This window comes from Oreochromis niloticus, linkage group LG12 (assembly GCF_001858045.2).
Source record: "Oreochromis niloticus isolate F11D_XX linkage group LG12, O_niloticus_UMD_NMBU, whole genome shotgun sequence".
In the NCBI taxonomy this organism is placed as follows: Eukaryota; Metazoa; Chordata; class Actinopteri; order Cichliformes; family Cichlidae; genus Oreochromis; species Oreochromis niloticus.
Window position 1 is genome coordinate 9,484,847 of NC_031977.2, and position 20,638 is coordinate 9,505,484.

Genomic DNA, 20,638 nt, shown 5'->3' on the forward strand with positions numbered 1-20,638 from the left:
TTTTGGCTTGCAGATTCGGCAGTCAAATCTCCGGAGGAAAAACTTACATTTACCGGTGTCATTGTTGTTACCGCCATTAGATGGAGCCAAAGGCAACTGGAAACTGAAAAGAAGTAGAGGAGAGTAAACAAGGCCGTGTGATTACGACTTGACTTTAATTCATTCAGAATTATTCCCTGTCATCCTGGATGTCTATGTAATCACTCCATGTCACCCAGACATTCTCAGATTATCCTTAGGTTTGGAAAATAGTTATCAGAGGCATGTAAACAGAGAGGATAATGTTTTAGTGTTTTTTATTTATTTTTCTTGCCTTTAAAAAAATTACCAACAGTAAAACTATATTTTCCTTTTTTCCAGAGTGATCACAATAAATATGGAAAGAGTTATAATATAGTCATATTAAATTTAAAAAAAAATTGTGAGAACCAGTCCTTGTGTTCAAAACCGACTCTGGGAAAGGTGTATAAGTTTAAATTAAGATTTATTGCATTTGTTATAACCACAGCTGTAGCTGCTAAGTGTGACTGGTAAAAACTGCTGAGATTTTCAATATAGCATTTCTAAACATACTAGTTTTCTTTAGAAAGTATAAATTATTTCTATTTGCACGCAATAACATTTTCTTTAATTATCAGTGAACTGTGAACTGAAACCACTGCTCTGCAATGATGTGCTTTACCTCTGTAATGCTCAAATCCTGTAAAATCTAATTAAAACTGAGGGTTATCTTCCAATTTACACAGTGTATGAAAACATCAGCAAGGATTTGGGCTGTTACTTTGGAAAGTATTATACCAAAAAAAACAAAAGAAATAGCTTTACGCTTGAGAAAAAGAATTGTTAATGCTCACAAAGCGGGGGATGGATATACAAAGTTATCACAGCGTTTTCAAGTGTCAAGAAGGGGAGAGATAAGCATCAACAAGAATTTCAAAGAGAGAACAAGTCTGGCGGTAGGACGTGAAAAATTTCAAAGATTCTGGAAAGAAGGAAAGACAGATGTGACTAAAGACCCAGAAAAATTTACCATGACTCTAGTGAATGACTTAGTTAAGTAGTCTCAAAGAAGACAATCAATAGGACCTTACAAAGGAAGGTTACAGACCAAGAAAACTCTTCTTCAGAAGTACTTCTGCAGAAGTAGACACCTTCAAGCCATATAGAGGTATGCTGAGGACACCATGGAGAAAGATTAAGTGTACTGGAAGTGCATCCTTCGGTCAGTTAAGGGGAAACTAGAGCTCTTTGGCCAAAGAGACGCTAATTATGTTTGGAGAAAGTAGGAAGAGGCATTCAACCCAAAGAACACTGTTCCCACAGTGAAACACGGTGGTGGGAGTATTATACTGAGTGGATGCTTCAGGAACTGGCAACTTTTCATGTGACCTGTGACCGCCACAAGGAAAGAATGGATTTCTTCAGTTTCATCTGACTGCAAGTTTCCCCAACCTTATAAGCATTACATTTGCATAATGACTGAAACTAGCAATGCTGACTAACAATGGGCCAGGGGTTTAGTTTCAAGATCATTAATATGCAAATTGGGGTGTCAGCTTGCAGTCAGCTGAGGGTGAAGAATTCACTTGGATGAGTGAGGGAACATTTCACGCACTGAAAACAAAACATCCAAATGAATTGAATCAACTTTACATGGATGATTTAGCATGCATCAAGATAGACAATACCACGTTTTACATTTGCAAAGTTGCATCTGAACAAATCATAAGACTTCTGGAACAATTACCTTTGGACAGACAAGACCAAAGTGAAGATGTTTGGTCATAATGCTGTGTGTGGAGAAAACCAAACACAGCAACACAAAAACTTCATACCAACTATAAGCATGGTGGTGGAGGGGAAAGGTGCAAGGAAGCTCAGGAGGCTCCTCCTGGTGGCAGAAGAGCGTGGTGTTTGAAGCTGGTCAGTCATATCTTAACTGTGCAGCTTTCTTTATGTTTGAGGAGCTGAGGCCTGAGGTTGAAGGTAGAGACTGCCCTGGCTCAAAACTCATCCTCATCCATGGAGCTGTACGGAGACTCCTCTCTGGCCCAGTCAATAATCCTGATAACTTGAGGGCACGAGAATATAAAGTATACCCTGTTCCAGAGGCATTTACATAAAACCAATTACTGTCCAAACACAAAATACAATAAATAAATAAATAATCATTCAATTAAATACTACATAGTAAAAATAGCATGTTATAGTGTAATTGTCTTAACATATAAGGTCAGGGAAATCACTTTATGTTGCATTCCATTGGCATTGACAGCATTAGGACTAAGTATTAAAATATTACTACATTTTCTGCATCACCAACAGAATACATGGCAATGTTGCGGACTGTTTGGGCTGCTTTAAGTTTACAGCTAGGCTTTCTTCAGTAGTTTTAGTAAAGTATGGCTTAACAAATTGTCTGCATAAAACACTTTAATAGAGAATCTATATGACACTTGTATAGACATAGCACACTATAAATAAAAGCCACCTTGCAGACAATAAAAAAAGCTGACTTTAAGCTCAACCATTAATCTCGGTTTGTAGTACATCCCTCCAGTGTGTTCACATCTGTACCTGTCCAAAGTGCACGATCTTTGGTATTTACTAATTTGGACCAATTCTCATCTTTGTCCAGCAATTTTCTTTTTTTCCAACAGTGTCTTTATTTATTTTGAACACTGTACACCTCTACTAAGCGTAAAAAAAACAAGTAACTAAACTTACATAAACTACAAGCTATACATACTGCCTTTATACACATAACTTGTTCAGCAATTTTCATGTAAAATGTGACAATTTTTAACAAATCCTCTCAATAAAGAAAAATAATGTTTTCAAACCAGTGCTCTAATTATTATTATTTTTGCATTCTACAGCTCTTCTTGGAAGTCTATTAACTTCCATTTATCTTAATAAATATTTTACATGGAAAATCATTAAATAACTGTTTTCATCACATTTGTGGGGAGGTTTTCATTAAGTCTTTTTGTGAAAGACATTTTGTGAACAGTTCACCTTTAAATTCATAGATTTACAGAGATTTCGTTGCTGTAAATTTTTTTAATTCCTTTTAAAAATGCCAATTCATGTGTGTTTTCCACGCAGATCCGTCTTCCAACAGCTGCTAGAGTTAGCATTCCACCGTTTAGGTTGTGGACAACATGACAGTGTGTTTGGGTTCACTGTCATGTCGAAAAATGAAGCAATTGTCAATCAAAAGCTTTCCATATGGTATTACACCATTGATCAAAAACTGATGGTCCTTTTCTGTCCTGTAATTCCATCAATTTTGACAAAGTCCCCAACACCACTGGGTGAAATGCAGCCCTAAAGTATGACAGAGAGTTCCCCTATTTTTTTTTTTTCCTTTTTACAAATGGATGTTTTGTTCCTTAAGATTGGCTTAAGCCATCCTTCCACTGAGACCACTTCTGCTGAGGCTTCAATGAACAGTAGAGGAATCGACTGATGGGCCTGTGGCACAGATGCATTTCTCACATCCAGTGTCATATTTTTTGCTTGATGTTTTCCTTCTTTTGCCCTCTACCTTTTTTAAGGACAGACTGCACAACATGTTGAGATGTGCTAAGTTTTTAACTGATAGTTCTCTGGGAATCTACTTGCTGGTGCAAAAATACTATTTTATCCTTGTCAAACTGTGTTATCTTTGACATTTTTTTTGAAGACTCAGTTAAATAAATTAGACCAAAAAAATAACACCAATACCTGAATAAAGTTAAAAATATATAGCCCTTGCAGCATTTTTCTACTTGCACAAAACAGTACAGGCATACATATTTATATTATTAATATAGCAAATGTAGCTGAGACTCACGAGGAGGACAGTTCTCTTCTGTTTGCCAGAATTAAAAACCAACCAACCAACCAACGAAAAAGACAGACATTTATAGGTACGGCATCTTAGACATTTATGAAGCTCTTGCAGCCCCTTAGACACACACACACACACACACACACACACAAAATTGTGTACAGCCACATCACTAAGACAGCCTCCACCACCACATGCACAAAGCCAGAGAGAGAACCATGCCTGAAAACTACAGAAGAAATGACAAGAAAGCTTGTCTAAGAAAGTTCAGGCTGTGTTGAAGAATAAATGTCGTGATTTCAAATACTGACTTTCAAGTTTGTTTGAATTTTTAAAACAGAGTTTTAAAATTTTAAAGACATGAGCAATAACTTGAGACTCTTGAACAGTGCTGTACCAGTGAAAGTGCTTTACCTTTAAATAAAAACATAGCTCAAATCCTAGATGTGGAATCCTATTTAATCTAATTACGTTAAGTAGTGGCGTGATTTAATCGTGTGTATATTAATGCTTGTCCGTGCACCGTCTGGGGAAGGCCTATAAAGTGGCACCAGCTGCTTGTAACGGTACTTCTGGTGGTTGCCACAGCTGCAGGTTGTCAGCACAGCTGGAAAGCAGGGCGCAGTATTTGACCACAAGAGTGAAGCATTGTACCACATCCGAGAGTCAGCGGAGCGACCGGCCGTTCCTTATTATGGGTCGTGTAATACATGTATTATTGCTATGTATACCTTCAGATATTGCGCGGATTTATAATATATGTTTTTCTATCTAAATTTTAACACTTGAGAGTACACACAGAAGGCTGTCAGTGACCCGACAAGCTTAGTTAGTTGTTTCAAATAATTTATTGTTTGAGGCCAGTGTTTCTAGTCGGACAGAAAAGGGACCGAAACTAAACAGCCACGTAGTAAAAGGCGAAGCTCGCAAGAAGGTGAGTATTTGTTGTATTTTGTAGCATTTATCTGTGATATATTTTATAATTTATACTGGGGTTTGTGACAAAGGTGAAGCCAGGTGTTTTGGTGAATGACTTTAAGCGTTTCAGAAAATGGTCCTATGAAGGCGATTCCAGCTTGTAGCAATTCTTAGCTTGACAGGTCCCGTGGCTAATTAGCAGTCACGTTAGCTTCACTAGCAAGTGCTACCCACCTAAAGTTTAGTGCGTCTTTCTTGTCATTGTCAGTTTTATATGAAGTGAAATCATTCAGCCTAGTCGCTGGGAATATAGGGGCTTTACAGTAACGTTTGCCATCAACTGTCTTGCTTTTTTTCCCGAGTTGCCGACTCCGAGTCTGAGTCTGAGTAGATGCTAGCACCCTAGCTACTAGCAGCAGTTGTAGCCGCTGTGCGTCCAGCGGCTGCACCAGTCTTTGCAACACACCCTATGAGTCAAAGGTTATCATTTATAGTAGGATACGATAATAATATAACATGTCACGTGGAAGGGCTTTGCAGAGTACTGCTGCCACTGTTTTTTAATCTTCGGAAAGGCTTACATTTAAATATCAGCTATCCTTGATAAGGCGTATCTCTGGTAGGTTGTACACATACCCTCACAGATTTACTTCAGTGGTGCGTGGCTGACAAATAGGCGATAAAACGGGGAAACTTTTGTTGCATTTCTTTTTAAAGTACACATAAATTATTGCAGAGTTAAGTTATATTTAACCTCAAAAATCCACATACCAAGGTAGTTTGTTAGTATTTAATTATAGCTTATGTTTATAAAAGCAGGCTGTTGTTACGTAATCTTATTAGTGAGTAAAACAGATCCCTGGTGAGTCGCTACGGCTTCTTCTGTGTTGCATGTTGATCTTTCTCATGTGTCGCAATCTCAATACTGGAGCTACAAGTTGTTATATATTTTCTCTCTTCTTGTATGTGCTCCTGTAGACTGACATGCTCTCAGCTAGTCTGCCTCCTAAGACGATGGCGTAGTGAGATGCCCTTTCAAGAAGTGCACCAGCAGTGCTGTGACTGTTACTTTTCTTAATGGAAGTGGATACTGAGCAGTCAGTGGCAGCCCAGATGGAGGCCAATACTTATCAAGAGGACCATGTTATAAAATCCAAAGAGGCTCAAGCCCATGCTGTGGAGCATGAAACGTCATTTAAAAAAGGGCTGGAAAACCCACAGAATGCAAAGGGGGATATTCATAACGGTGAGTAAGCATGCTTTTCTGGAAAGGATCACTCATTCCTAGATTGTGAGGTACCCAGTTCAAGTTCTGAAGTGTAATGGTGTCTCTTTTATCTAACACTTGTATTCTGCCATGCATGAACTGTTTTGGTGGTTATGACGAGCCTCTCTGGGCCATCTGCAGCTCCATGTTACACAGGCCTTCGAACAAGCATATTATATAGCTGAGCTGAATTCTAATTTTTCATCATCTTTTTACAGTGTTTCAGTTTTTGTTTTGTTTTTTTTGACAGAAAATATGTGTACAGAATGTATCTAATTGTAATGTATGTAAGTGTACGAGTTTGAGGATACACATGAGACAAACTGGAAAAAGTAGCAGGGAGATTTTCTCACACAGTGCGCTACCCAGAAATACAAAATCCTCCAAAATAGCTCAATGTTGATCAGTGTGCTTTTGATGTGTTAAATTATTTCAGGGCATTGTTCTTTAAAGTGGCCTTTAGGCTCCACTTGTAATTACGGGGAGTTCATTTCATTTGAAATGTAAATGAGTTTTACTGAATAGTGTACAGAAATATTTTTTGTAATTATATTTGGAAAAAGCATTTGAATATCTCATTTATTTTCTGTACATTTAAATATCCATAATTACATTAGCAACAAACAACATCATTTAAAAAAAAAATCTAATAAGATTTTAAGATTTTACCACAAATAAACTCATCTCAGCGGGAGATTTCTGGGATGATTTCTTCAGTTTTGAATGACAGCTGCTTGGCAGACGTTCCCGCATTCTATTGTTGAAAATGAATCACGTTTTCCTACTCCATAACTACTTCAACCAGTGACAAGAGGACATAGAAAATCTCTGTCATGTAAAATGAACAAACCACTTCCACCGCTGACAGAAAATGGCACGTTTTGTCTGTAGTCTGTGGGTGACAAAGAAAATAGATTTCCAGTCCCTTTAAATATGTTTGTGTTGCAAGCTGAATCCCAGTTTTGCTCCTATAAGAGTAGATGCAGCTAGGAGGGATGCTTCAGTAACAATAGTGTTACATGAATGTTTGTCATTGCCTTGTGCATGTAAGCTATTGTTGCTTGACAAAGTTGTCTAGCCAGTTTGCCAAAAGAATCACATCTACTCAAACTAGTTCACAAGAATTTCTCATGACTAATTGTTGGATTCCTGAGGGCTTTTTCCCCCTTCCTCTTTCAGGTCCTGTCAATTCAGATGTGATGCCAAATGGAAATGGACTGGCAGAGGGCTTTGATACTGCAGGGGACACCCTGCCTCTGACAGCTCCTCCCCAGAGCACCAGCTCCCCTGTCAACTCGCAGAACCACGAGCCCTCCCCAGGTGTGGCTGCTTATCCACCCATGATGCTAGAGAAGTCTGAGGGGGCTAGTGCTGAGGTCACGGTTCACAAGGGTGATGCATTGCAGTCACTCAGACTCAGTATGCCTATGCAGGAGACTGAACTGTGTAAGCATAAATTTATGTGCAGTGAATGCCCCCTCTATAACCCTTTCTATTTTAACCTCCCGTTTTGATGTGGAGTGTTTTGGTCGTTGGCTCATGTACAAGTGTTTGCTTTAACTCGCCTGTCTGTGTGTTATCTGGACTGAAGGATTCAGTGAGGATTTCATTTAGCTGTTTGACTTTACCTCCTCCCTGCAACTCCAATAGCAGTCTTTTGTTTAACTAGAATTTCGTGTGGGTGCTTTTTTTTTTTTTTTTTTCTCAAGACACTATTTGAGTTCATTGCTTTGTTTTGCTCCTAATCACTCTGATACATGATCTTTTACATGGTATTTTTAAAAATTGGCACGGTTGCCTTATTCACAGTTATGAAAGCTTATATTTTGAAGCATGGCAATAACTCCTGATTTTGTTTGCCTGCACATTATAACTCCTACAGAGAATCAAAATAACTCCACAGGAAAAACCCACATGAAGTATCTCTTAATTGTTGGTGAATACACAGCTCTAATTCAGTGTACATCTATTGCAGTATTATAGCTGCGTACCTCTATACTATAGGAAGCCTTTAATTTTATGGGTTTAACACACAACAGTTATGTAACATCTGCTCTAAAAATGGCATTAACCCTTAAGTCAAGTGGCAAACCTTGACTTACTGCCCATTGCTTTTTACTAAAACACACTTCGTGGCCAAGTATTAAAATAACTAAAATTTGAACAATTTGTTTACCATTGTCATTTGAGAACCAGGCTCCAAGAAGCTTCACTCACCACCATGCCAAATTCCAGCATTTGCAATCGTGACATAATAGGCTGTTTAAATAATCTGCTTCGTTGTAGTTGGATAGTATATATTAAGCGGTAGCATTTTTCTCTTTGTTTTAACTTTCCTTGCCCTTCAGCCAACCAGAAACCATCACTGGAGATGGAGAATGAGGAGAAGATTCGCCTAGAGGCTCGCCGGCGCCTGGAGGAGCAACTAAAACAGTACAGAGTGCAGAGACAGAAGGAGAGGGTGGGTGAATTCAAAGGGAAAATAATGTTTTTCTGGCAAAAAATATACACATAAACATTTGCACCTTGGTGGAGGAGCTGTTTTATTACCTCAGGACCTGAGAGACTTCCAGCCAATGAATACAAAATTATATCACAATATTTACATGATAATGTCAGAAGCAGTCCTTGAACATAATCTTAGGAGAGGTAGAGTGGTGCACCAATTCAGTGTCACTTGTTTCTGCTAATTTACTTTTTCCTGCCTTTTCCTGTGACATTAGTTTAACTTTTTGGCTATGTTTGTGACTTAGATTAGTAATTGTACAGTAATTACTGGACTTATTCTAAGGAGTTTTCTGTTACTTGATGTGAATATGAATATTTACACATTTATTCCGGTTATTTTTGCAGCACACTCATTTTACCAATTAAAGAATAGATGTCAAGTTGTTCTTTTTGTTTCAAATACAACCTCTGATTCTCTCTTCTGTTTTTTAGTCTCATCGTACCACCACCAAGAGCAGACCATTCAGTACCCTGGATCCAGAACTTATGCTACATCCTGAGGCACTACCCCGGGCTAGTACTGTTGCCATGACCAAGGAGTATTCCTTCTTGAGGACCAGTGTCCCACGTGGTCCCAAACTTGGTAGCCTTGGAATTCCCCCTCCCAAAGAGAAGAAGTCCAGGTCACCTCGCCCTAACAAGATCCACTCCTTGGCTGATTACAAGTCTCCTGAGAATGATGGTGGTGGTGGTGGTGGAGGAGGAGGCGGCATAAAGGCAGCAGACATAAGCTCTGTCAACTCCACTATTAGCTCTGTGTCCACACTGTCTGAGATCAGTGTGACGTCAGAGTGCAGTACTTCTGAGACAGAGGCACAGTCCGGTGCTCCCCTCCACGTCCGGGACAATGTGTCAGAAATTGATGGCAGTGAATCAGGGGTAAGACCCGGGAATGATGGCAACGACAGTGACAGCTCTTCCTACAGCAGTGTGTCTACCAGGGGAACCTACGGTATGCTCTCTGCAGCAGTGGAGAGGCAGCAGGGGCCATACACAGTAGATGGACGTGAGATCGCCCCTGAGGCTATGGGTCAGTTCCCTTCCCTTCAGGAGGTTCTGCAGGCAGCCACTGAAGAGCAACACTTACTGGAGCTGGAGCAGGAAAGAGAAGGGACAGCAGAGCCTCGTAGCCGCAGGGACAGCTTCTCCAGCAGGTGACGATTTCTTACAAGAAAGGCAAATCAATAAATGTTTGAATGTATTATTTGAGTAATGAGGTTAGTAAAATAGTAGTGCAGTTGTGGTTACTGTGTATTTTTCTGTAATATCACTTGAAGTAGTATATGAGGGAACCTGAAAATTCTCATTTTGGAAAAGTGTTGATATGTATAATCTTTTGTTCAACCTCTCAACTCATTTGTTGGATCTTATTCACTGAGGTTGTTTAAATTTGTTTTAGTGTTTCTTTGGAGAGTTCTGTGATGGGTCATGATGAAGTGCTCCAAGTGTTGAAAGAGAAAATGAGGCTTGAGGGCCAGCTGGAATCCTTGTCATCTGAGGCCAATCAGGTAATGCAAACCATCAGTAATATTTTATTTATTTTTTTATTTTTTTGGCTGTTTTGGTCTTCAGTTCCTAGTATAACCTTGTGGGCGACCAGTATAATACAAGTACACACTGAAAATAATCGGGCTACATGCTATAACCACCTGCCCTGTCTTCTAGGCTCTCAAGGAGAAGACAGAGCTTCAGGCCCAGCTTGCAACAGTGAATGCACAGCTTCAGGCTAAAATGGAGGAGGCTCAAGTCAGCAAGGAGAAGCAGAGTGCCCTCACTACAGAGGTTGGCACACTACGGCAAAGCTGTAGCCAGCTAGAGAAGGCTATGGTAGAGCTCCAGAGCAGTCTAGAGAACAAGAATGCCAGTCTGGCTTCTCTAAGCAATGATCTAAAGGTTGCTGAAGACCAGTACAACAGGCTGATGGGGAAGGTGGAGGAGATGCAAAACACTGTAACCTCAAGGGACAATACAGGTGAGTGATGGAGACTCAAATGGCTGAGTGTATATACTCACCTCCACCTCATATTTTTCAATTTTATGTTTTGATCCTGCGCTTTTGCAGTTCAGGAGTTGCGTCAGCAGATGGGTGGTCTTCAGAGTCAGCTTCAACAGGTGCAGCTGGAGCGCAGTACCCTACAGAGCCGACTGAAGACCTCCCAGGCCGAGATTGATTCACTTCAGCAGGTCAGACAGTGGTACCAACAGCAGCTAGCTCTGGCCCAGGAGGCAAGAGTGCGTCTGCAAAGTGAAATGGCCAACATGCAGGTAAGTTTAATGCCAATGCAGTTGGTTTTAATGTCACGGCTTGGCATTAGTTGTCATGGTGGAGACATAACTATTGACATGTCTGGTTCTGTTTGTTTTTTTTATAGGCTGGACAGATGACTCAGATTGGTGTTCTGGAGCATCTGAAGCTGGAAAATGTGACACTGTCACATCAACTCACTGAGACCCAGCATCGCTCCATCAAAGAAAAAGAACGCATCGCTGTACAGCTACAGAGCATTGAGGTATTTTCTCTGACATCTTTTCTGAATATACCAGCTTCAGGTTTAAATCTAAAGTCAAAACAAACTACACGGTAACTTTGTTATTTAGCCAAGGAAATTAAATAAAACCAATCAAAGTACTAAAAACTCAATCATAGGAATTGCATTAAAATGTGCTTTTAACGGTTTGTGTAAATGGGTATATTGACTATATTTGAACATTGTTTAAAGTGCTTTTACTATCTGTAATGTAGGCCGACATGCTGACCCAAGAAGCTGCTTACAAGCAGATCCAGGATGCAAAGAGCATGGTGGAAGATGACCTGCAGCACAAGCTGGACGAGTTTGAAGAAGAGCGAGAACGGTTAATAAAGCTTGCCAACACAGCCAGCACCCTGGAAAGAGAACTAGAGCAGGTAGTCACGCCAGATGTAATCATGACTTATTTGTCACCCTGCATGTGCAATAAAATTCTTAGACGTAATTCTTAATTTGTAAACTCTGCTCTTAATGTTCTGTCTTAGGTAAAGCTGACCCTTTCCCAGAAGGATGCACAGCTGCAGACACTTCAGAAGGAACATCTGGAGCTGATGCGCCAGCTGACAACCACTCAGGAGAACTTGCACACCAAAGAGCAGTCCATCAACCAGCTAGAGGCCCGATACCAGGAGCTGGAGGCCCAGCTGGCTGAGCTGCAGACAGAAAGCACTGCCAAGGATGACAACATCCAGTACCTCCAGAACGAGAAGATTGTCCTTGAGGTAGCACTGCAGGCAGCCCGGGCAGACAAGAGCCAACTTGATGAGAGTGCTGAGAGGCTTGGCGAGGATGTTCTGGTGGCCTCAGATGTCTTGGATCAACTACGACAGGAAATCCAAGTCAAAGCCAATCAGGTATGAGACAAAAGATGTGTTGAGGTAGAGTTAACTTATTTTAGATTTACCTAAAATGTTTATAGCGGTTCGGAAATGTTTGTGATGGGTCAAAGAGGGTTGTTTTTGTGCCTGAAGAATGAGGATTAGAATTTTTTACCCCCTTTTCTTCAGTGTAGTTAATATTAATTTAAATAAAAGTCAAGTAGCATTGATACAACATATAGTGAGTAATGAAACAATTGTATTATGTTACAGATTGAAACTCTACAACAAGAAAATAATTCCCTGAAGAAGCAAGCTCAGAAATTTAAGGAGCAGTTCCTGCAACAAAAGGTAAGACGCCTTCATAGCTTTTACATGACATTATATGCTGCCTGCATGAACTTTGTCAGCAGAAACTCAGAAAGACTTAATGTACATTTATAAGCCACTTGTCAGAGTGGCTCCCAGCTGGCTAAGGCTGTGGCTGTCGTGGGAGTATGTATTGTAGAGCCAGATGGCAGACACATTCTCTGGAGGAGAGCGGTGTTGACACGCCTCACTGGATTGAGCATTGTCCAATGCTGCTTTATTTTGCATTGACAGACTGTCATGAAAAGGGTGGAGTTAGTTGACAGAATGACAGACTCATGCACTGCATTGTGTGCCTTTCAAGATTTGAGTTATAGTAGGCTCTCTTTATATGCATGCATTAACATCTTGGTCCATCAAATAGTAATTGAACTGTTTTGAGCAACACATGACAACCAAATAAGTGTACCAGGGACATGAAAGTTTTTGTGAAAATGTCTCTATTATCAATAAACTAATCCCGTTTGTTCACTGGGTGTAAAGAAACTATATTAAAAAGAAGTCAGCTGCATATTTTAGCATGGTTGATAGTAACATATTAAATAGTGATGTTCATGCCAACAAAACAAGGAAAAAATTAGACTAACCCACAAGTCTAATACGAAGAAACACTCAAATATTAAATTAAATTGTGCATTATGAACATTGCGCGTTATGCTCCAGACAACAAAGAAGAAAAACCACTTAAACAGATATTAAACAGATATTAACACAGAAGATGTTCATGTATTACTAAAATATAACCAGAAAAAACCCCATTTGAAAAACGAATAAATCACAACTGAAAGTATGGCGCATTGTGCCGTACGTTATGAATGAATGATGCTTGCTTTTCGAAAAATCGTGACGTTCACTTGAATAACTGTTAAAATCTAAAATAACAAAACAATAAATTATCCAGCCATTTTCTTCCACTTATCTCACTGTGGTGTTCCCAGACCAGCTGATAGATCTTTCCAGCATGTTTGGCTGGATCACCGTACGCAGGTGGCGACAGCCTTAGCTGTCTCCTTTTGATGTGGTGGAGCAGCGGCTCTACTCTGAGCCCCTCCTGAATGACTGAACTCCATACCCTATTGCTAAGGATGAGCCCATCCACCCTTCAGAGAAAACTAATTTCTGCCATTTGTATCCACGATCTCGTCTCCTTTAAAGAACTAGCAATAATAGTGTTAACCAAACGATCAGGCTGATTAATGGATTTATGGCGTTTCTCAACAACATTTAGGACACAAGAATTTACCAGCGTTGGGTATCAATGAAAATTTTAACAATTAGATTAAATGACTGGTAAGTCTGTTACCGACTACTGACAACAGCGATTATTAGTCGACTAGTCCTGCACGTCCCTAATTTTAAACATATACAGGATAAAAGGAAGCAAATATGGTATTTGCTGTCAATTTGTTAAAAAGCAATGTGCATTTATTAGCACTATAAAAAGAAATCAGCAAGTTCAGTCTTAGAGAGATTTTTCATTTTCATTTTTTTCTTGCTAATTCATAAATGGCAGAACAGACTTGTGTCCTCTCATTAAAAGGGTAGAAATATATTTGCCATTTTAAAGGTTTTACAATGGTTCACTATAGCCATTTTCATTGGTGGACTGTGTCCATGTTTGGCCTGCAAAAATAAAGCTTATCCACCTCTTTATGAATAGACAACATCAGTGAATTAAATCTCTCTCAAACCCTGGTGATGATGCAGCCCTGTCTCCTGCAGTGCTGTCAGTTCTTGTTTTTCCCTGCTGTGTCAGTCAAGGCAAATATGAGTGAGACTACTTGCACATCTCCAAAGGAGCAAATGCTTCATAAGTATTTTGTTCCACTTTAAACATTTTACTGGGACTAAAAATGCCATTTACTTCACAGGTGATGGTGGAAGCATACCGCAGGGATGCCAGCTCCAAAGACCAGCTGATCAATGAGCTCAAGTCCACCAAAAAGCGTCTATTGACGGAGGTGAAGGACCTGAAGCAGGAGCTACTGGCTGCTCAGGGGGAGAAGCAGAAGGCAGAGCTGGAGCAGACCCGGCTGCAAAAGGAGGTGGTGAGAGTGCAGGAGCAGATGAGTAACATGGAGGCCCATCTGCAAACCATTCAGAATGAAAGGGATCAGCTCGAAACCCAGATTCAGGTACCGTTTGTCTGATATTTGCTCATGGCATTACAGTATTATATTAATAAAGAAAATATTATATTAACCTTGGGTGTTTTTTCTTTTACGTGAATGTGTTGGGTTTTTTCCCCAATGCAGTCTCTACAGTTTGATCAGAGCCAGCTAGCAGCAGTGACACAGGAGAATGAAGGTCTAAGGAAACAGGTGGAGCAAATGGAGGCTGAAGCCAAGAAGTGAGTCATGTGGTCCCACAGTGATGATTTGGCCCATGATGCCCCTCTATGTAGTCATTTGGTATTTATAAATAGAAACAAGGGGTGATGCCTAAACTCCTCATAGAAATAAAAGTTTGTATATGTAATTTTTAAAATTGTATCAATCCTCAGAAATTCTGTGTTTGTTATATCTGGAAGTAAAATACATTTTTATTTGATTTTTTCATTCATATGTTCTTTGAAATAGAGCCATCACTGAACAGAAGGTGCGTGTGAAGAAGCTGGGAACAGATTTGACCAGCGCTCAGAAGGAGATGAAGGCCAAACACAAGGCCTACGAGAACGCCGTGGGCATCCTGAGCAGGAGGCTCCAAGAGGCTCTGACTGACAAGGAGACAGCCGAGGCAGAGCTGGCTAAATTGAAGGCCCAGGTATCAGACGAAGGGAACAGCCAGGCCTTGCAGGTAATGAACACTTATTTTAAAGCTTCAAGCTGCAACATCTATTTAAAGAGTTTCAAACATTAGAAGAAGTATCACTGTTAGAAAGCTATACCTGCTCTTATTCATTTATAATTCATATCACAATAAATAAATAAAATGGGTGCATTAACTCCTACAGACATGTGTTACAGTCTGTGCACCTCTCTTATGATGGACAGTGCTTACATAGGTGGTAGGGATCAGACATTTTTCCTGTAAAATGCCCCTCTACAGCATAATGGATCCACTGGATACCCTCACTATGGAACCCAGGCCTATATCGTTTATGTTAAAGTATGAGTCATCTGTCTTTCTCTCCAGACCAGTGCCTTTGTGCACTACTCAACTCTCAAATGTGCATTAATCTTGGTAATGCCAGGTTTATGCATTGCAACCATGTTGTAACAGCCCTCTCTACAGCTTCATTACATAAGCTAAAGTTAATGTTAAAAATATCATCTGATTCTGAATGCGTGAGGTTTTTATTTTCTTTTTTTGACAGATTTCTTTTTTATATGGATTGACCCATATTCTTGTCATTTGTTACCATTTTCTTGTCAGAAAGTTGTATGCCCCTGCATTTTGAATATAACTGTAGTTGTCGGCTAACTCAAACATTTATTTATTTGTCATACAGAAGAAGATTGAGACCCTACAGGCTGAACTGCAGGCTGTTACCAACAGCAAAGCTATGCTAGAGAAGGAACTTCAAGAAGTGATCACCCTAACATCCACAGAGCTAGAAGAATACCAGGAGAAGGTTCTGGAGCTTGAAGATGAGGTAAACGTTGTTAATCTTTCATCTTATAGCTCATATAGTTTTTTTTTCTCAGTTCAAACCTCTTTTTAGCCCCTTTCAGACATGCTTTTCTCTGTTAATCTTATGGCATCTTCCAGCTATGAAGTGTCTCCCCAGAATCTTGAGATGGTCATTTCACTAAAAGATCATTCGCTTTGGAGAACCAACCAAAAGGCAATAATACAAGACAAAGTCTTCAAGTGACACACTTCTCCTGCTGTCTATCTACTTGTGACAAACATGATTAATAGACAAAAGAATAAATAAAATATACGTATGTTAAGATTTCAAGAACAGCAATCTTGAAGCATAAAATGCATTAAGACATTGTCACTTCATGTTCTGTCAAATTTCTTGCTAACACTGTGGCTTATGTTGATGTGGGTCATGTAATGAAGACTTGAGGAAGATTATCGTAAAACTGGCTTACGTATGAATACCAGAATGCAATCACTGATAATAGAATGATAGGTGTCCAATGTGTGGAAAGAGCTTAGTTGGTTCATGGAAAAAGAAATAATTTCATGAACTTTTACATCCAATTTTTCCTTAATAATAATACTGTGTATGAGCAGTTTATTTGCACTTCTGAAATGATTCAGTTCATATGTTTTTTGGTTTTTTGTATCAATGACATATATTGCTTCCACAGCTTCAAGAATCACGCTGCTTCAAGAAGCGGATCCGAAAGTTAGAAGATGCCAACAAGAAATTGGCACTTGAGCTGGAACACGAAAAAGGAAAACTGGCTGGATTAGCTCAGTCCCACAATGCACTGCGGGAGCATGCCAACATTCTGGAGTCTGCTTTAGCAAAGAGGGAGGCAGATCTTGTCCAGCTCAATTTGCAGGTAAAAAAAAAATAAAAAAAATGATTGCATCTAATAATATAGATGTGGGTTTTGTTCTTTTGGGGGTTTTTTTTTTTTTTATTACCCTGGTGACATAAAATGTCATATTACCTGTAGCCTAAACTAGAAAAGTGGGGTTTCAGGTTCAAGCTGTTCTGAAGCGTAAAGAGGAGGAGGACCAGCAGATGAAGCAGATGGTACAAAGTCTACAGCTGGCCTTGGAAAAAGAGAAGACCAAAGTATTGGACCTGAAAGAACAGGTAAGAGTTCTGTGCTGCATATTAGGCTAAATTATGATTTCCTTCTCTTTAAGCTGAAGTACAACCTCAAAATAACTCATAATAAAGTATTTTGGGAGTTAAATACCTTTTGTTTTGACGCAATTCCACAAGACACAGCAAAAACCTTCTAATCTATAAATCGAACTGATTAACTGTCACATGCCTAGCTCAGTACGTTTTCCTTTTTGACACCAAATTGGTAGTAGCGTGGTCTTTGGATTTCCCATATTGTTATTATGGAATGTTTCCTTTAGGTGGCAGCAGCAAAGGCTGAGGCAGCCCACAATAGACGGCACTACAGGGCAGCCATGCTGGAGCTGTCAGAGATCAAGAAGGACTTGCAGGCCAAAGAGGACCTGGTTAAAGCTCTGCAGAATGAAGCCCACAAACTACAGTGCGTGCATTTGCCTCATTAAAGAATGATTTTAATCTAATACTGTGTTACATAACCTATAGTATTTGACGATTTTACAAGTTGCTTAACAAACTCTGCAGGGCTCAGGATGAGCAGCACGCTCAGGAGGTTGCCAGGTTCCAAGAGGAGCTGGCTGAGGCTCACTCCCAGCTCCAGATCCTCCGGAAACAACTGGACGATGAACTGGCAAAGCAGCCGCTCACTAACCAAGAGGCAAGTAATCGTTTTGGGTTACTTTACCTGTTAGTTGGGCTACATTTGTATCCCAACCAAAATATTTTGTTTTTGTTGTTTGAATGTTGTAATATTTGATACTGATTAGCTGAATTGAATCGAATACAACACTTGGGGTTATGTAGTCCTTATTTCCTATAAACATTTCAGTGTTCCAGTTTGTTAAAACCTGTTTTAGTCTCCCTCCAATTCACTGTTGGAGATCACCTCTCAGTAACACTGACGTCTAACACTGGCTGCTGGTTCAGGTTGAAGATTTGAAGTGGGAGGTGGAGCAGAGGCAGAGGGAGATTGAAGCTCAGAAGCAGCAGGTGGAGATGATGGAGCAGTGCCACCACAGGGAGCTCGACAACCTACAGACAGCTCTGCAGGCAAGCTTTGACCTGATTATACAGTATAGGCACAGTGTCTGATGTTTCTAAATGCACAGAATCCTATTCATGTTCAGAAAGAAGAAATCACTGTCATTTATGCCTCTTTCAAGCCATTTACTGGTAAAATAAAATGTCTGACTCAGAATATTAAAGTGGAGCTGGAGTCGGTACAGGAGGAGCTGAGCAGCACCAGGAAGGACAAGTTTGTGCTGCAGGCCAAAGTGGGTGAGCTGAGAAACAGCATGAAGACAGTCCTGCTTCAAAACCAGCAACTCAAACAGGACTTCAAACAGAGTCGTCTAAGGAAGGTGAAGCAACTTTTTGTGCCGTGAACGGTTGTGTTACGTGACGTGTTTAGTGCTTTCTTACAAGTTCCTAGCTGTGACATGGCTGCAATTAGCATTATGTTGTCATCTAGCTGGGTGTGCCCATTAATTTCACAGTATGAGTAATGCAGGCATTCTGTCTTTTACAGAGATGTAAAGGTCAGTACTGCAAGTATAATGCCATATAAGATGTGCCTGCTGAAGATAATGTTTTGTTGTTGTTGTTGTTGTTGGAGCAGCAGCGCATGGAACTGAAAAGTGACGGGAACCCATCCACCCCAGTAACGCCAGTTAAGATCCCAGACTGCCCAGTGCCTGCCTCCCTACTGGATGAGTTGCTGAAGCCTTCGACTTCTGTCAACAAGGAGCCACTCAACAATCTCCACAACTGTCTACGACAGCTCAAGTAAGGTCTTTTTTCTGTGTGAATGATTAGGTTAAACGTTATCAGCAAACCAACATGAAACTTTTTTTTGTAGTGCTGGGCAGTTATTCAAATGCCAGAACTGATGTAACAGTTTTGGGTTTTTTTCTGTTTTTTTTTTTCCTTTCAGGGAGGAGATGGACAGCCTCCAAAGGCAGATGGAGGAACACACAGTAACAGTACATGAGTCAATGAGCTCATGGACAAACACAGAGGAAGGAATGGATCAACTGAGGCTTCAAAACAACATCTCCAACTCAACAGAGCTAAACAACATGGAGATGGAAAATAACAACCAAGGGGAACAGCAGCAATCATAACTAAAGAACTTTTTTCTCAGGCCAATAGAGAGAGAGTGGAGTTTTATCCACCAAGGCACTTTTTAGCCCCTTACACCCTTTCTCTTTTAACAATTGCTGCCAACATTTGGCATTTCTCCCATCGGCACAGAGGTGCGTTCGCAGAGTAATACTTTACATACCATAGCTTTATTCTTTCTTCTTTATTTGATGGTTGTGTTTTATTTGTGTTACACCTTTGTCACATTTATTTATTTAGAGTTGACAGATTACAACTTTTTGTTCCATGCTTCTTTTCCCCGTCTATACAAATCTTTCAGGCCATAATTTTTTTTTTTCCCCTCTCATTGTTAATTTAGCGTTTTTCCTCACAAAAATTGGCTACTATCCACGCAATGTTAGATCTGTGGCATTCATGCTGCTTTATGATGACTGGCTTCATTTAAAGAAGTGTTTTCAGTGACAGAAACAAACCACGCCTAAAGGCTGGCCACCACATGTTCTTCCATTTATGTGTGCCTGTCTATGAGTGAAGTCATTCGTCTGTGAAAAAACTGACATGGTTAAACAGGCAGCCTGTGTTAAAACTTTATCACTCCTGTTCATCAACTTCAAAAATTCACGCACAGTTGCAGTCAGTTATTTTGTATTGCCTCATGTTAAAATGCAGTGTTTAATATGTTTGCTGTAACCATATCACCCTGGGTTCTTAAACTCTAAAAAACAAAACAAAAAAACAACAACATTAATATCAGTTTGTCTCGCATGGACTGCAGTAATTTGTACGCAAAAAAAGCCTTAAGCAATCTTTAATATGGTATAAAGGACTAATTTGTTTGGGTGAATATATTTCTGCTGAGGTTGTGTGCAAGATGTCACTTGTTATATTGTATATATGTGTGACTGCTTACTTAAAACCAGTTTATTGTAAAATATGTGGATTACATCAACTGACATCGCACACTTGATCAAAACTGGACTGACTGAGGGATAAAGTTATAAGATGAAACAAAAAAAATACTTCTAATAACAGTAAGTGCAATCAGATGTGTTCAGTTTCTGTTACAGTTAATTAAGTTTGTATTTACAAAAAAAATGAATACCCCTGAATCACTTTTTTTTCCAACTGTTTCATGGGTAATGGGATAAGTTAATTGTTGTTTGCAGAGGTTAATATATTATGTACGTCCTTTTTTTTTGTATGATTGTTTATTCATCATAATTGATAGTGTAAAGAAAAATGGAATCTAATGCAAACCATAAATTGGATAACAATAATAATTCTGCTGCAGCTACACTAACATTTCAGTATAGAGTGGTTGTTGGATGATACAGTAGCTTTCTGCATGCAGTTGTGCTGCAGCTGCTGTGCTGATGCTCATTCCCACACTAAAACGCTTAGGCAAATACTATTGTATGCTGATGAATTTCCAAAGGGACAATGCTTGGAGAATGCTTATTGAGATGAAGCAAATAACACAAAACATTAAATATGTTGATATACTGTGTTCCCATATGTTTTTGGACCGTGTTCTCTATTGCTTACAGCTTTGTTATATATTTTTTTTCCAGACATTTT

At 39.7% G+C, this 20,638-nt stretch overlaps 1 protein-coding gene across 2 annotated transcripts; it reads left to right on the plus strand.

Moving 5' to 3' along the window:
• The first annotated feature begins 4,462 nt into the window (after positions 1-4,462).
• On the plus strand, positions 4,463-20,572 carry golga3 (golgin A3). Of its 2 annotated transcripts, none has more exons than XM_013271571.3 (24): positions 4,463-4,769; positions 5,732-5,999; positions 7,200-7,466; positions 8,369-8,481; positions 8,961-9,682; positions 9,928-10,036; positions 10,194-10,500; positions 10,591-10,793; positions 10,901-11,038; positions 11,272-11,433; positions 11,542-11,910; positions 12,148-12,225; positions 14,115-14,378; positions 14,499-14,593; positions 14,823-15,039; positions 15,695-15,838; positions 16,509-16,706; positions 16,850-16,966; positions 17,242-17,381; positions 17,483-17,615; positions 17,885-18,007; positions 18,154-18,318; positions 18,576-18,742; positions 18,891-20,572. In XM_013271571.3, the coding sequence occupies exons 2-24, from the start codon at positions 5,831-5,833 to the stop codon at positions 19,078-19,080; spliced, it is 4,590 nt and encodes a 1,529-aa protein (XP_013127025.1). In that variant the 5' UTR covers positions 4,463-4,769; positions 5,732-5,830; the 3' UTR covers positions 19,081-20,572. The 2 variants fall into 2 exon arrangements, with proteins under 2 accessions (XP_013127025.1, XP_005473096.1); XM_005473039.4 differs by having other exon boundaries at positions 4,464-4,769; positions 7,200-7,340.
• Positions 20,573-20,638: the final 66 nt, after the last annotated feature.